General features: G+C 44.5%; 8 protein-coding genes across 8 annotated transcripts; 5 read left to right on the forward strand and 3 right to left on the reverse strand.

The window, feature by feature from the left end:
• Positions 1–475: 475 nt before the first annotated feature.
• EYB26_007536 (uncharacterized protein) lies at positions 476–814 on the forward strand (the record flags this gene model as incomplete). Its single annotated transcript, XM_054266802.1, has 1 exon — positions 476–814. One exon carries the CDS (start codon positions 476–478, stop codon positions 812–814), a length of 339 nt encoding a protein of 112 aa, XP_054122777.1.
• Positions 815–1,993: 1,179 nt separating this feature from the next.
• On the forward strand, positions 1,994–2,335 carry EYB26_007537 (uncharacterized protein; the record flags this gene model as incomplete). Its single annotated transcript, XM_054266803.1, has 1 exon — positions 1,994–2,335. The coding sequence occupies one exon, from the start codon at positions 1,994–1,996 to the stop codon at positions 2,333–2,335; it is 342 nt and encodes a 113-aa protein (XP_054122778.1).
• Positions 2,336–2,830: 495 nt separating this feature from the next.
• On the forward strand, positions 2,831–3,621 carry EYB26_007538 (uncharacterized protein; the record flags this gene model as incomplete). Its single annotated transcript, XM_054266804.1, has 3 exons — positions 2,831–3,401; positions 3,456–3,517; positions 3,574–3,621. The coding sequence occupies 3 exons, from the start codon at positions 2,831–2,833 to the stop codon at positions 3,619–3,621; spliced, it is 681 nt and encodes a 226-aa protein (XP_054122779.1).
• A 588-nt stretch (positions 3,622–4,209) lies between these two features.
• On the reverse strand, positions 4,210–5,193 carry EYB26_007539 (uncharacterized protein; the record flags this gene model as incomplete). The annotated part of the gene is made up of 1 exon (XM_054266805.1): positions 4,210–5,193. One exon carries the CDS (start codon positions 5,191–5,193, stop codon positions 4,210–4,212), a length of 984 nt encoding a protein of 327 aa, XP_054122780.1.
• A 1,265-nt stretch (positions 5,194–6,458) lies between these two features.
• On the forward strand, positions 6,459–8,504 carry EYB26_007540 (uncharacterized protein; the record flags this gene model as incomplete). The annotated part of the gene is made up of 3 exons (XM_054266806.1): positions 6,459–6,754; positions 6,816–7,794; positions 7,854–8,504. The coding sequence occupies 3 exons, from the start codon at positions 6,459–6,461 to the stop codon at positions 8,502–8,504; spliced, it is 1,926 nt and encodes a 641-aa protein (XP_054122781.1).
• Positions 8,505–8,862: 358 nt separating this feature from the next.
• On the reverse strand, positions 8,863–10,200 carry EYB26_007541 (uncharacterized protein; the record flags this gene model as incomplete). The annotated part of the gene is made up of 6 exons (XM_054266807.1): positions 8,863–9,087; positions 9,144–9,701; positions 9,758–9,845; positions 9,904–9,970; positions 10,034–10,056; positions 10,106–10,200. The coding sequence occupies 6 exons, from the start codon at positions 10,198–10,200 to the stop codon at positions 8,863–8,865; spliced, it is 1,056 nt and encodes a 351-aa protein (XP_054122782.1).
• Positions 10,201–11,810: 1,610 nt separating this feature from the next.
• Positions 11,811–13,122, reverse strand: EYB26_007542 (uncharacterized protein; the record flags this gene model as incomplete). Its single annotated transcript, XM_054266808.1, has 5 exons — positions 11,811–12,017; positions 12,075–12,178; positions 12,235–12,676; positions 12,741–12,835; positions 12,903–13,122. The coding sequence occupies 5 exons, from the start codon at positions 13,120–13,122 to the stop codon at positions 11,811–11,813; spliced, it is 1,068 nt and encodes a 355-aa protein (XP_054122783.1).
• Positions 13,123–13,976: 854 nt separating this feature from the next.
• Positions 13,977–15,965, forward strand: EYB26_007543 (uncharacterized protein; the record flags this gene model as incomplete). The annotated part of the gene is made up of 7 exons (XM_054266809.1): positions 13,977–14,213; positions 14,277–14,372; positions 14,435–14,719; positions 14,788–14,913; positions 14,978–15,073; positions 15,128–15,653; positions 15,727–15,965. 7 exons carry the CDS (start codon positions 13,977–13,979, stop codon positions 15,963–15,965), a joined length of 1,605 nt encoding a protein of 534 aa, XP_054122784.1.
• Positions 15,966–16,377: the final 412 nt, after the last annotated feature.

Raw genomic sequence — 16,377 nt, forward strand, 5'->3', positions numbered from 1 at the left:
TAGGTCTTTCTCCTCAAGAAGAAGCGTGCAACTATGAACTCGAACATAAACATGGTCTCAAATTAGAAACTTTGTAGACGTGAGAGTCTTTGTTTCTTGTAACCAAGTCATATACATGCTATTCAAATCAATTACGAACCGATATGTGAGCCTGTTGCAGCGAACTGGAGTGAGAGGGACTGGAAAACACTCCTTTTAATCCATTGCCTTTAAGGCGTGAGATGTGGAATGTCCTTTAGTCTAGGATTAGGCATGGTGCAATTAATTGGAGGAGAGGAACCTTGATCAATATGACTCTGAATTCAAGGCGTTTTTTGTCCGAAGTGATCTGTGAATTTTGACAATATTTAAATAGCCTAAACATCCCACCTGAAATTTGCAAAGGCAATAGCAACAAGATTACTTCCGTTAAAACTTTCATCCAGGATATAAGATAAAATCAACTTCATATATACCACATATATTCTCATTCAAAATGCGGTTTCCCTCCTCCCAATATCTCTTCCTGCGGGTGTTATGGCGGCTCCAAATCTTGACGCAGATGCATGCCAACCCAGTTATGCTAGCTTACGATGCTAAAGATTCCCCTGATGCAGCTGTTCTTATCATGCTTTCTTATGCTAACACTGCTCAAAAGCGCTCGACACCTCTCATGCTGGCCTACGAAACCGAAGATGCTCCTGAAGGAGCTACCCCGGTCATTTTGGCCTATAATAACGCAACAAAGAAGTGTTATACTCCAGTTATGCTAGCATATGATGCTGAGAACGCACCCAAGGATGCCACCCGTATCCTGCTAGCCTACGACGCATAAGGGCCAGACATGGAAACCGGCAAATCTTGACAGACGAACAGACAAAGCATATGCAGCTCAAGGACCTTGCAAGATTAGAGACTCATTGTATGACTGAGGAGAAAACTGGATCGCGATGACAGGACCGTTACCTGATATATAGCATGAAGATGGCAGAGGATCGGGTTCCTGAAGGAGGCAGTTGTAAGGTAGCTGCGCAATAAGCACGGGAAAATAGTTTGGTGCTATCAACTGCTATATTCCTGATTTTTAATTTAATTTCTACATTCTTTGGCATCGCATCTCTGATCTAGCCCCAAGAACGTAGAAAATGAATGTCTCAACAGGTCGCTTATCGTGAACATTGTAGTGAGTAAGGGGTTTGAAACCAGAGTTCGGACTGACGGGGGCTCGGTCGGGAACAGAATCTCAGGACTAACTAGACATCCATCGTTGTATTAAAACTGGTCTGAATTTATACCACGCACTCTATGTGTGCATGATAGTCAGACCTATTTTGATTTGCTCATATGAACCTCATCGCATAGCCCAATGACCCATACGGTAATTAGCATGCAAAAAAGTGCACATATTTGTGCCGGTTGATCATCGCAACATCTGAAATAAGCATGCTCTATGGGCTACAATATTGTAGTGTTGGATTTGATACAACCCTGATATTGATAGAGGTATAGGACCTGTGCTTTGGCGGGCATGTTATGTATGGCTCAGAGCCGGAGTTAAGGGTGCTTGGTGCCACTACTAATTTCACTGTTTTACCCTGGTTTATTTGTATTGTGATAAGGAGGAGGTATGATACAAGAGAATAATGGCTATATTATAGTCAATGACAATTAATCCGGCCTTGGTATAGGCAGGGAGTTTTCTTATCTATCCATACATCTTAATCATCAATCATTATATGTTTTGTCACCAGGTTGCCTTGCTCCTGAATCCCCTACCTGATGATGGGAAGCATTTCGCAACAAGGCTATCCACAAGTATGATATACACTCTTTTAATATGGAACGCATTAAGCCCGGTTCGGCATTGCTAGACGTGCAGCTATCACAAACGATGATCCTAAAATCAACGATGTACCCCCCACCCCCAAAAATGTAGGCATATATGTATGAGCCGTTACCGCGTTGGATTAGCGCACCAGCCAGGGGAGTTCCAGTAAGGCAGGCAAAGGCCACAATGGACAGAACCATTCCGCTACGGACACCCATCTTACTGAGATCAGTCGTCAATGTGGGTAAAGACGACGAGCGGTCCCCTGCACTCCACAACACAAAAGTCGACAAGATGCAGCGAATTCTGGTTACAGCTATTGCTCTCTCCTTCTCTTTTTGCCATGCTGCGCCGCACGAGAAGCGTTTATCGAACTATATCTCAAGCTGCGGTGGTGCCTGGATGGCACGGGACGATGTGAGGACGAACAACGGCAAGGTTCCGCGTCGAGGCTACTTGACTGCTGTTGCCGAATTCTGTCAGCAAGCCAACAAGCAAACCATCCAGCGGGCGGCTATCTCTCACTAGCAACTCGTATTTTCCTAGATGGCGGAGCCGATCCACACACAAATGGAATTCCAGGATATGTCTATTTTGAAGTCCATAACAAGCAAACTTCCGCCTCCCACACGGTTGATGGTAAGTCAACCTAGGAGCATAAGACGGCTGATTTTCTGACAAACAGGTTAGCAAACAATGCACCTCCTATCTACAGGAACTTTCAAACAATAATTCCAAGTGCTGGGGGAGCAAGCATTCTGATACCAAGGGGGGCACCTGGCAGGTCGGATCAGGCGCCATTTCATACCATGCATTGGGAGAGAAAGCCCCACTAGCTAGCCCAAGATGCCGTGGATAAGCTATTCACGGACGGCGCGTTATCGGTGTTGAGTGGCAGCAGCAATGTAGCTTTGAGTCCGTTTCCTTTGACCTTTCACATCCGATGTGATACCCGTGCCATGCCATAGTCACAACGACTATACACGTGATGTGCCCCTGTACGATGCGCTCAGCGCTGGCTGTATGAGTGTTGAGGCCGATGTGTGGTTGTACAGTGGCAATCTGCGCGTTGCGCATACCGACCCAGGGAACAGCGGACCGACAATCCAAGACTTGTACATTAATCCGCTGATTGCACTGCTAGATGCGCATAACCCCAAGGGTGGCAGCTCAAACGGTGTTTATCCTCAAAACAGCAGTCAGTCGTTTGTTCTTCTCATCGACTTTAAGAGTGACGGCACAACTACCTGGAATGCAGTCTACTCTGCGTTGCAGCCCCTTAGGGATGCTGGTTATCTGAGTTACTGGGATGCGTCTGGATTCATGTCACGCCCCATCACCTTTGTTGCCAGTGGAAATGCACCCTTGGCCCAGGCAAAAAGTTCCACAGCCAATCCTAACCATGACATGTTTATGGATAGTCGCGTTAATGAATCACTGGATGGATATGATACCTCCAATACATACTACTCAAGTGCTGACTTCGAGAGTGCCATCACTAGCTCCGGATCAGCCCCTTTGTCGTCTTCCAACCAGAAAACCCTGACTGATCAACTGGATGCAGGTCATGCGAAAGGATTCCTTGTCCGATACTGTATGTTGAATCTACCTTCCCAGATGTGACTAACAGAAACTAATGCGTTGTTAGGGGATCTCCCCAGCACTAGCTTGTGGCAGGAGCTGGTAGATGCAGGAGTGGATAGGCTTAATGTAAGTGTTCTACATCCCTCTCGTTTACTAGGTCATATTCTAATCGAACCGGTTAGGTTGATGACCTCGAGGCTGTCGCAGGGGTCGATTTCCACCTATCGTGATTAGCTTCCACCTACTACAGCGTTGTTTCTATCTTAATACGACGCGTAAATCGAGGGGAGATACCTGGGTCCTAGCCTACTGATATTACATGGATTCCAGTCCCGAGAATGAATGTTGAAACAGATACGTATAGAAATCGGTAACCTCAACCATCAATGATGTTCTATTCTGGATGAATGAATCGTCGTAAAAGTCGATTGGTTAAGACCATCTATGAACTAGACAATTATGATAGAAATGAAAGGTCCCTTGATTGTGGAAAAGAATAGATAGACAGACTAGTCGGCCCATATACCTCGTCTGGAATCAAACATAACTACCACCCAGGATAGCGTCGCAGATCTGAAGGTTTTGTTCACTGATATATTTTTAGAATTCCTGAAGCAATATCTTGTCCCATATGTACCCATAGAGGATATGAATCAAGGGTGTGGTATGATGGGAAACAAAATGTGGTTTGCTCCTCCATGTCCAAAATGGATTCGTCGGTTACAAATAGATATCAGTGATCAACTGAAAATCAATTCGAAAGACTCAAAGCTAGATCTAACATTGGATAAATTAAAAGCCTGACGATTCCATGAATATCAACTAGTACTACTCAGGTGTGCTGCGAATGCAGCAGCATAGATATCCATATCTGTCACGAATCCACCTAGGCGCTTTGGCTGCCATCCAAGCAATTGCTCTGCACGAGCCGAACTACCACGAAATGTGGTACTCACAGCCTTTCGAACAATGTCATCATCATGTCCGACCAGTTGTATCTCGCCGTCATACCCCCAGCAAGCAGCGAGTGCGTTGAAAATTTCACACATGCTCTCTTGGCTAGTAACAAGATCAAAAACAGGATATACGCCCGATCCAGCAATTAGAGGCAACTTCTCAACTGCCTTCACGAACGCTGTGGCTGAATCATCAACATGGACTAATCCAGGTCTTGACTTGGGGTCCAGAGGGACTTGAATAGACTCCATAGTTTTATTTCGGGTAGCTTCAAAAACTGGGGCGATAAATGAGGACCAAACTGCTGGTTGACGGCCGTACACAAGAGCAGGTCGCAATATCATAACATCTAGCACGTTATGCGAGTCAAGAATTGCATTCTCCAGGTCCACTCGCCATGCCACCAGTTCTGCTGGTTGCGTTGCTGCGTCTGGTCCCACCATGTCTAGATCAGTAACAGCCTTGTTTGAGGAACCATGCACCCAAACCCCAGAGCAGTAGATGAATCCCAGTTTGGGTCCCCCGGTGCCTCGAGCTTTGTAGGCATCTAGTCGCTCTTTGCCTACTTTTTTGATGTTCTCCAGGAAACTGTGGCCTTGCTGCAGGGCCTGGGCGCAGTCGATAACAATATCAATGGAGGATGAGCGAATAGTAGATAAATACTGCTCTGGGCTGTTCGCGGGATCCGGGCAAAGCACGGGGGTGATTTCATCTCCTGCCAGTTGCAAGGCCTTATCGGAAGACCTAGCCACGCCGTAAACAGTGTGCTGGCCACTTTGAACTAGCAGATTCGCAACGCGATTGCCTAAATACCCAGTGGCACCAAGGATGAGAATTCTTGGCATCTTGAAGATATTCGAACTTTCAATACAGCTTTCTGTAAAATGGAACTGCACCTTAAGGGTGACTAAAGAGATATTCATCCATCCATATCACAGTTATTTTTATACCACTGGAACTCCGAACATATGACGATACATTCGTCTATGATGCCGGATATAGGCGCTGACAATCCCGTTCAACCTTGGTGAAAGCAGGTACAGTCTTCATTATTTCCGTAGTTGGTGACAACCATATCACGTAAACGAGGCATCAAAGGGTCTATTGGTATCTTGTGTAAAGGGGGGTTGATGAAATGATGAACCTACCGTGGTTTTGCATCTATCACACGAGCAAAAGAGACGTCGGGGTTAGCCTGCCCTAACTCCGAATATATGAGGAATGACTTCACGAGCGTCTTATTGCCGTTACCGCCGGCCAGACTCTTGAGTCCCGACCATAATGTATAGACTAATATTTTAGCTTAGTGTTACAGCGGAGAAATTAGAGATAGTCTTGAGTAGCGATCTTGCCAAATAGCTACAGGCGATAAGGAGGTACAGGACGTGAAAGTACGTATGTTGTCAGATAATCCGGATATCCAAACAAGAAAGATCAGCCTCTTCATCTTGAAGGCCAGCTAGCCACCTTTAGGATATTTGGGCACCTAGGTTTCAGCCCAAATATTTACCCCTCTTGATAGCTCATAAATGACCCCGCCAATATGTCTATATAAAAGCCCGATATGGGACCTGATATACTCAGACAGAGACAACTGAACAGAGACAATCTTGCTAGTCACTTCTTTTCTTATACTTGTAAGATACATTCAGGGTTAGTCGGGAGTAAACCCACCAATCCAACATATGTAGATTAAGAGGAGGGTTGACTAGGGTTATATGCCCACTCGCTCCTAGCTCCTGCTCCTGTTGTTTCTGTTTTCTGTCAATGAGAATAATTCTAAGCTCTCCACATATTTCTAACAATTTTAAAAGAGCTGTGTTGTATACGCGAATTCTAGCAAACCCATTGGACTCGTCAATCAATGGCGACAGTGAGTGGGGTAAAGGCGTGATCGCTGCCTCTTCTCCGGTCCAACAAAGGTGAGCCTTTATGGTAGGTAACGCGATTTCTGAGTTTGTACAGGAACTACAGTTAATATGCATTCTCATGAAAAACTCGAAAACAAAAAATAACAGAAGGTGATTTGACCGCTCCTAATTGCCATCAGCATGGCCATTACTCTCGGCTACAGTCATATAGTTTGACGCATGCCTCAGAAGTTCACATGATGTCATCGTCTCCGAGAAGTCGAATAACTCGCGCAAAACGAGCATGCGACGGATGCCAAATTCGCAAGGTCAAATGCGACGGAGGCCAGCCTTGTTTGTCCTGTGCAAATACCAAGATCGCGTGTACATTTTCTCGTGCTGTGCATACGCGTGGACCACGCCGCATGCGTGAGACCACAAGAAATATTATAGAGAGAATACAGCGAGAGGAGCGGCAACAATCATCTGTTGATTATGGGAATATCAGCTTAGATGGCAAAAGTACGCGTGGTCCAGTTGATGCCGGGTCAATAAGGCATGGGTAAATTGGTTCCTGCAAATATGTGGAATTATCTCTAACTGTCAGTATTGTACAGGACGTGGAAACGGATCCCGCTCAGTATCCTCTCGCCGCAACTGTACATCTACCACCTGAAATTGTTTCCCGTATGGCCTGTCGTCAATGTGGACACTGTGATTGCTGAACTACAACAGGGGGACCAAGACAGCCATGATACGCTAGAGGCGTACGCCTTGGCCATCTCGATTGCCGGCGCGACAGTCGCTCAGCTGAGGCTGGACAGAAAAGCAGGCGAAAATAGATGCATACTGAGAGCGAGTGATATGGCATATGAGTGTGAGAAAGTGTGCAGTCTCATAAGATACAAAAACAGAGTTAATCTAAATACTATTCGAATATCGTTCTTCCTACATATTTACTACGAGAACCAAGAGCCCGGATGTGGTGAATCATTGCTGCATTTGCGCGATTCCATCTCGGTAGCACAACTCATGTCGCTGCACCAGGAAACGTCATACACAGGCCGCGTTACTGAAGAACAAAATCTCCGCCGATTGATTCTGTGGCTGTTATTTGTCACAGAGCGAGGAGTGTGTCTCCTTCACAAATTGCCTGTTATCATCAAGACAAACATTGCATTGCCGTCAATGAGCTTGCATGATGGGCAATTTGTGCTCCCTGCATTTATCCAGTTGATAAATCTCTTCTTGAATTTTGAGCAGGCGGGGCTCTTCGACGTCATAGGATATGGTGATGATGCTGATTTCTCCTCTGTTGTTAGAGCTCCTTCTATTCTTGATTCTCAGACAGTAGAATCTCTACATCGAAAACTGCATGAGGCGGCCAAGGAACAAATCTCTGTTTCGGATGTGCAAAAAGTGGATATTTATATCACGCAACACTGGATGAAGATGATTTTGTGGAGGCTGCGTTCACCATCATCTTCCTCAAGCAATGATCTGTCTATTGCGTTCCCGCTCAGTGTAGCGTCTGACTTCTTAGATTCAGTCGCCAGGCTACCTACATCAGCCATCGAGGCCCACGGATTAACAATAGTGAGATCACTCCAAATATATCCAAGAAATAAGGGTAGTTATCTAATCCTTATGAGCAGCAATTGAAAATCGTGGAAATTGCAAGTTCGGTTGTCGATTCCATATCATATTTGGCAACGCTTCCTGTCGCTTTGCCGAATTGGACAAACGACCTATCACCAGCACGCATTCTAACGCATCTAAATTCCTTGATGTCTTCATTTCGACATAGAGCCGGGAAAAACTTGATTGAAGTGCTGTGCCAGAAAACAGCAGAGGTGCATGCTAGGATGGGGTATTGCGCGCCATTATCAAGTAGACCGATTCTCGACGATAATAGCAATCTCAACCAAACTCCGCTCGACGCAGACGACGCAACCACTTACCGACGACAGAATGTCTTGGTCTTCCCGACCTTTGATGATGTTTTAACATCCATAGAAACGAGTCTAGATTTGAGTTCGGCCAATGAGCTCCCGTATGAATATTCTGATCAATACCGCAATGACATCGGTAGTCTTGGAATCGATTCGCCAGGGGAGCTTGCCACTCCCATTTTTGACCATCACATTGGCCAGAATACAATGTGTGACGAAATACCCGGGTTTGCGTTCAATCCCGTCGTTTCTTTACTCATGGGCAATGACGAAGCATCGATTTCCACATCGGCTCCTCTCACAACGAATGACTATGAGCGCGGCAACGAGACTCCTTCAGAAAGGCTGTTCTAATCTCAAGCAATTTCTAGAAGTTCGACACTTTTATAACGAAGTCAATATTATCAAGACTAGGCAACCTAAGCCCCCAAACTAAGTTTGGCAGCATTGTATAACGCTATCGCTCTCAATGGCCCTGTATGTCACCTATCCATCAAGTTAGTGCCCACACCGAATCCGCGTCATCTTCCTGTTATTTATAGTACATATGACTGTGTGATACACCTAATATTATGTCCAGCACGCAGGGGATTTTTGTTATTCAAGTTCCATTCAAATAGACACATGCACTACAATACACAAACACCGTCTTTTGAGGTATGACACACTTCGATATTGGTATGCAACAACAACAAGGGAGGTAAAAGAAGAATCAGTCCTGACGAGCAGGGTCCAATGGTGGCCTATTTTCTAGAATAGCGTCTATCTGCTCCATAATGTCTGGGGTGAGCTTCGGAAGCAGTTTCAAACTCGCGACATTGTCGACGATTTGCTCGGGCCGGGAGGCTCCCGTTATGACAGAAGAGACATTTTGGTTCTTCAAACACCAAGCCAATGCCAGTTGAGATAATTTGAAGCCCAACCGATCAGATAAATCCTATGACATTAATCTCATAAGTTATGCTCGTTTAATCGGAGTGGAAATATACGCACCTGCAATTTGGTTACTTTTTGAATAGTCGAAATCCACTCCTCGTTTCCATAACTTTGTTCGCGAACGCTTTTCACATATTTGTCATTGCTGTCTGCAAATCTGGATCCTGGTGGAGGTGCTGTTGGATAAGAGTTGTATTTCCCACTTAACAGCCCCATCTTCAACGGAGAGAACGTCGTTAAACCCAATCCACAACGAGAATACAATCGTTGGAATTCGCCCTCCACTTTCTTTCGATCCAGCAAGTTGTACAGTGGCTGTTCAACAATCGGAGCAATCAATCCAAGAGACTTTGCTATTCCGCATGCCTCTTGGATTTCGTCGGCAGACCATTCAGATGTACCCCAGTAGAAAGCCCATCCTCTCTCAATCACATAATGAAATGCGCGAACCGTCTCTTCCATTGGAGTGAGACGATCCGGCCTATGAGCATATATGATGTCGACATATTCCAACTGCAGGCGATTTAGAGAAGCTCGTGTGCCTTCAATGATATGTTTCCGTGAAAGCCCGTGGTTGTTGATTAGAATTTCACCATTTGCCATACCCCAATTCAACTGCATGAGAGACTTAGAGCCAATTTCTGTGCGGCTATAGATTGCCGATTACTTACCTTTGTGCTAATGACAAAATCACTTCTTTTCCATCCAAGTGTTTGAATGGCTTCTCCCATTGCAATTTCGGACTCACCATTGGCATAACTAGAATTCCAGCAGTCCATTAGCTGCAGTGCACTGGCTGGAGCAATTGGATTATTACCTCTCCGCTGTATCAAAAAAATTGACACCGCATTCATATGCCTGTTTCATACATCGCATCGTTTCTTCTATAATATTGATTATGAGTAACTAAGCGTTATCTTTCCGTGATTTTCGACACGTTTCTGTACCTTTTCCAACATGGCCACCGAATCTTTCAATTCAATTAGTCCCAGCCCTCCACAATGGAAGAGAGCACTCACGTCACCCATCCCCCTAAACCAATTGCTGAGACATGCAATCCTGAATTACCGACTCGGCGATAGAGCATGTCTTTGTTCTTATTGGGCCAAGCCATTGTTTCGTGTCGGAGGAAATGACTGAATATGAACGTATGGCACTGTGATAAATAATAATCGTGTTTACGAAGTCTCAAGTGAGAAAAAGAAAGTGAATTCAACAAGGCTTGAATCAACGACGAATCGAACTTTCAATTGAATAATATAATGAGCTTGCAAACAGAAAATATCATTCGTGGAGCGGGGGAGGGAGGGGCTCGGTAATAATATCGAACGAAGATACTATTTGAATAGGCGACAAAATGTGTTTTACACTAGTAAAGCGAAGACACACGGCCATATGTTATATACACGTGTGAATTTGATTGGTCGAAACATTGACCGCCTATTATTGAAGCGTGCCAAGACCTAATGGTGAAAGAATGGCGCTAATACTAATTGAGATAGTCAACGGATGTATTGAATTTGGAAAGAATTACAGTTTAGGAGACGGAGTGCCACTTAATGGAAAAATGAGAAATCGAGCGGGGACGCGTATTGTATTGGATTCAAGTGTGTCTAATAGGATGAAAATAACTGGCATAGGTGTGCCATACATAAAACAGTGCAGGTGTCACGGACCTGGATCCACCTTAGTTAAACAGTGTTGTGTCGAGGTACGCTAGGCTTGGTTGAACCACACAAAGGTTCCTAAGTGGTCGTCGATAGTTAGAGTAGCTTGAGTAGTTAGTTAACTAAACAAAGTAGCAATAACGTAATCGGTAAGCGAGTTGGCCACTTTTTCCCGGATCCGTGTCCTACGCCACTACTTCACTATCCAACGCGTCAATATGCCACCAATTCGCAATAAAAATATAAAAAATTCAGCTGAGCAAGAAGGACGAATCTTGTTAGCTATCTCTGATTTAAAAGATGGCAAAATACGCTCTGTACGAAAAGCAGCAGAGATTTATAACGTCACACGGTCAACTCTTCAGAACAGAGTTAACGGTACAGCATATCGAGCCGAAAAACGCGCCAATGGTCATAAATTAACTCAATGTGAAGAGGAATCGCTTGTCAAATGGGTTCTTGGTTTAGATCGACGTGGATTACCCCCCGGCACTCTCTCGTACGAGATATGGCTAATCATCTTCTTTCACAACATGGGAATCAACAGGTTGGGGATAAATGGGTATATAACCTCATTCAACGCCGTCCGGAGATTGAATCCAAATTCTCAAGGAAATACAACTACGAGCGCGCTAAATGCGAGGATCCAAAGATCATCCAGGAGCATTTTGAACGTGTTCGAGATGCTATATCAAAGTATGGGATCTTACCAGAAGATATCTATAATTTTGATGAGACTGGCTTTGCTATGGGACTCTGTGCAACTGCAAAGGTTATTACGGGAAGCGATCGATATGCTCGGCCAAAGCTTTTAGAGCCTGGAAATCGAGAATGGGTGACTGCAATAGAGGCAACAAATTCAACTGGATGGGCCCTGCCTTCATACGTGATTTTTAAAGCGAAGCAATATACTCGGAATTTAGGAACCTTACCACATATGTGGATACATATATACGTACCTAGGTAGGGACCTAGGTACGAATCAACTTCCGAACCCAGCCAATTCCTGCTAATATGCAATATATACAAAATAATAGTGCTAATAAATTGTTATAAATCATGGTTTCTGAGCCAAAGCCTGTCGCCTTGACTGGGAAGTCAAGTCGAGATATGGTGCTTCACCGAGACTACATACTCGGTCACCAATTCTAGTTTCATCATAATCGTATGTTGCGCAATGCCAGTTGGACCGGTTGTCCCAAATAGCGACATCATTCTTATTCCATTTGTACCGAACCTGAGCATCATGGTTCTGAGTAACAAGCTAAGTCATACGATTAGTACCTCATATCTCTCTCTCTCGAAATACGCGGGGACTCACGTTGAAAAGGTATTGTAATAGTATATCCGACTCATCCTTGGTGACGCCATTTATTCGCTTCGTAAAGCCTTTATTCACAAAGACGGACTTCCAACCCGTTACGGCTACCATGAAATTAGATATTTGTGTCATACTTTGCACGGTACGGCCTTAGACTTACGATTGGTGCGAATAACAGGGTGAACTGTAGTAAGAGAGGGTCCAGAGTTCAACGGCGAGCCCCTAATACCCTCTCGCAACGGGTTACCGAGTCGCCTAGCTTCATCATGGAAGAACGTGGCATCATGGGTAGCTGTAAGTCCTTCCAAGAACTGTGCCATTGACGGAGATAGACGATCATAAACTTCGTACCCAGACGCCCAGAGGGTGTCCCCTCCTGTTTCGGGCAAAGTATGGATTTTGAGAATGGCATAATCGGATGGGACGTTCTCAAATGTTATATCGGCATGCCATCCTACAGAAGCGAAACGAGATGTATCGCTGAGTTGATGAGTAAGACCGCCGCCTTTCTTCTGTTTCTCACTGCTTATAAGGCTAATTTGGTCGCCTAGCTCGCTTCCCTCCTCTGTCAACGGATGGATATGCAGTGAGGAACTTTGAGGCTGTCCCATGTTATTCTTGTTAATGATACTAATCTCGAAGTGGTGTTGAACATTGTCCACTTACGCATCCGGCAAGAGTGGAAAGTCTTTCACAGAAATCTTTCATTTGGAGATGCGTAACATCTTGACTTCGTAAAAACACCACACCCCTTTCAGAAACTATTCATTGAAAGAAGATCAGTCTTTCTTTGCTTCGAATGGTCAGCGTTGATTTTATTCTCCTTACCGATTGTCGCAATGTCCTTGATCAGGCGATCACGATCTTCTGAATCCAACACTTGCGCGATTTGCAAACCCGTGTATTCTCGACCAATGACCGGTGTCAGGTCTCTATATTGAATATCGTCAAGAGACCCGGAATATATGAGCGGTTCATTGATAGTCGGGCGAGCCTGGTCATGGCCACCTCGAATGATAGGCCTGTCGATTGGATGTATGGATGGCATCGTTGTCCTCAATTCTGGCTCTTACCCCTTGTATGATTATGCTTCAGGTTGGTTTTATTCACATACGCAAATTGGTAAAGATAGAAGAATGGTCCTAAGAATCCTAAGTAAATACAATTCCTAACCCCAGAGCGGAGTCGATTCAAAAAAAGGCTAGTGATGATGCAATAAGACGCAAGACTAACTACCAGCTATCCCTCTAACAGCGAGAAGCTAAAGGGCGCTCGGAAGCTATCTCGGGAAAATTCTCGGATGACAAGCATGTGCCCTAATATAACGGGGCGGAGCCTGTGGATCACTATTACTCGATTCTATTGGTATATTACCGGCAGTACCTATATGTAACATTCTCTTCACTAAGTCGGTCTACATTCAATCATCCCATCACTACGACTGGTGCAGCCTTTTGTTTTTGTTACACTGGCCAGAAATGATCCGTGATGCCCTATATCCAACACAGTTGGGGAAGAAAACCCCGGGGTCAAATAGAGAGGGAAAAAAAAAGTATGTGGTGTTCTACGTTATATGTTCCTATGTCCGATTTATCGTTCATGTTTTAAAGTTTCGAGTTGTTCCGTTATGGTACCACAGCTCGTAGTACTTGCTCAACGCCATTCCCGCCAGGGATTGCGACATTTTGGTGTTGATGTTGAAAGCGATGAGCAGCAGCACACGTTGAAAATAACAACTTCAGATCTAAGACGCAACCAGTTCAGGTGTAAACATGTCAAATATATATAGATATAAATAGATATATAGAACCCCATGTCTCGTCTCAAGGATTTGTTTTTGTTACTGAATGACATTTTGTTCTTCTAGTGGCTCTCTAGTTTAGAAGCCGTCCTACTGGCACAATGGAGACCGATATCGAAAATGTGGGCGCTGATAAATCTCTTGATTCAAATACAAAATTCTATGCCGATGATCCTATAAAGTCAATGATAACGGAGGACCTCTCTGAGGTTATTGCGCCGCATCCTTCATATGAAGGCTTACATCGCTTTGACCCGAGGGCCACATGGACTGCGAAGGAGGAGAGAGTGGTGGTTTGGAAAACAGATTTGTTCTTTATGAGCTGGATCTGTGTCATGGTTAGACATAATTTTCCAACTCTTAGAAAAAAAACTATGTTGACATGCGTATGATTCTTGCAGTTCCTTGGCTTGCAGCTAGATCGTGGCAACCTCTCCAACGCTTTGACAGACAATTTTCTTGTTGATTTGAACTTGACGACAAACGACTACAACAATGTAAGTCAATCGTCTACATAGTTCACTAGTCGTGGATGACGATGAAACTAATCAAAGATTAGGGAACGACTATTCAATTGATTTGCTTTTTGACCGCTGAATTTCCAGTGCAACTCATCATCAAGCGGTACGGATTCCGTATTGTCCTACCAACTATGATGATTGTATGGAGTATGGTATCCTGGGCCCAAGCGTTCATGACAAGTCGCGCCTCCTTTTATGTCACTCGGGCCCTTATCGGCGCCTTCGAAGGGGGTTTTATTCCAGGAACAATCTTGTTTGCCACTTACTTCTACAAGGCCCATGAACTCTCAGTACGATTGGCTTTCTTCTGGTCCACACTCAATGTAAGTCTTTATGATCGCTCTCTCTCTCTCGATTACGGTAAAAGGGCTGCTATCTAAAACGTGTCTAGATTGCTCGAGTAATTTCCTCTCTCCTGGCGGCAGGTATCCTGCAAATGCGAGGTGTACATGGCAGAACAGGGTGGTTTTATCTATTCTTGATCGAGGGCCTTTTAACACTTGGCATCGGCATCATCGTGAGTACCTATCACAAATATTCTACCAATTCAGACTTTATCTTCATACTAATAAATCACAAAGAGCTTGCTTTACTTGCCACAATCTCCCACACATACAAAAAGCATTTTGTACCCCAAGTCATGGTACACAGAGCGCCAAGAGGTAATCATGATCAACGTAAGTCAACATATTCTACCCACAGGGAGATGACCATCAAACTAAATAACATAGCGCCTCCTCCGTGATGATCCTTCCAAAGGTCTCACCAAAATTAGCGAACCCGCGACTCTCAAGGACGTTCGTAACGCATTGAGCGACAGATCAATGTGGGGACTCTATTTCATTGGCCTCATAGCCTACATCCCCCAGGGCCCAGTCCAGGGATATCTCTCGCTCACCCTCAGAAGAATCGGCTTTTCAACATTCGACTCAAACATGCTATCGATCCCATCTGCTGTATTGCAGATAATCCTGATGCTGTTGTTAGCTAAGAGCAGTGAGAGATTTGATGAACGCACTTTCCACTGTTTTATCGGTGAATTCTGGTCTTTACCTTTGTTGGCTGCTCTCCTGGCTTTGCCAGCCCATGGTCATAATTGGGGTCGTTTTACCATTACAACTATGATATCAGGTTATCCTTATTTCCACCCAATTGTTGCTGCGTGGATATCGGAGAACACTTTTGATGTGAAAAAGAGAGCCATAACCACTGCTGCATATAATGTGATTGTCCAGATTGGATCGGTTATTTCGTCACGTAAGTTGATCCCTCTTGAGGTTGCCTTTCAGAAAATATTCTACTCGGGCAAGGCTGAATGACACAAATATAGAAATCTATCGAAGCAACGATTCTCCCTATTATTACACAGGAAATAAAGTGCTCATCTCGATCTGCGCTCTTTCTCTTGTGACGTTCATCGTTCAACGAGAATACCTGCGCCATCTGAACCGGCAGAAAGAGGAAAGATGGTCTAGCATGTCTGAGGAGGAAAAGATACTCTATCAAAATGACCAAGCTGCGCGTGAGTTGGATGGCAATAAGAGGTTGGATTTCAAGTTCAAATACTGAAGTGGATTATCACCCACGAGGGGGTAACACAACCAAGGGAAGGGCCAAGAACTATTCACTATAGTAAATCCCTTAGTATTGGAGAGAGAGATAGGACTCCTCAAGGTAGATGAACTCACATCAAGTGTATTAATACATTATCAAGCCATAGTGCAGGCATGTTTACTAATAGTGGTATTTCACGTAGATTAAATATCCCAGTCAATCAATGCATACGAACCAAATAACTAGTTAGTTAACTAGTTAACTAGTTAACTAACTAACTAACTAACATTGTAGCCGCTGACTAAAAGACGTACGACACGGCGTCTGATTGTTTTTTGAATTAAAATCGCCCCAAACTCCCGCAAACCTCCGCAAACCTCCGCAAACCCCGCATACCAACAGACCAAATGCCCCGAAAGCCAAGGCG

Source organism: Talaromyces marneffei, chromosome 6 (genome assembly GCF_009556855.1).
Source record: "Talaromyces marneffei chromosome 6, complete sequence".
NCBI lineage: Eukaryota > Fungi > Ascomycota > Eurotiomycetes > Eurotiales > Trichocomaceae > Talaromyces > Talaromyces marneffei.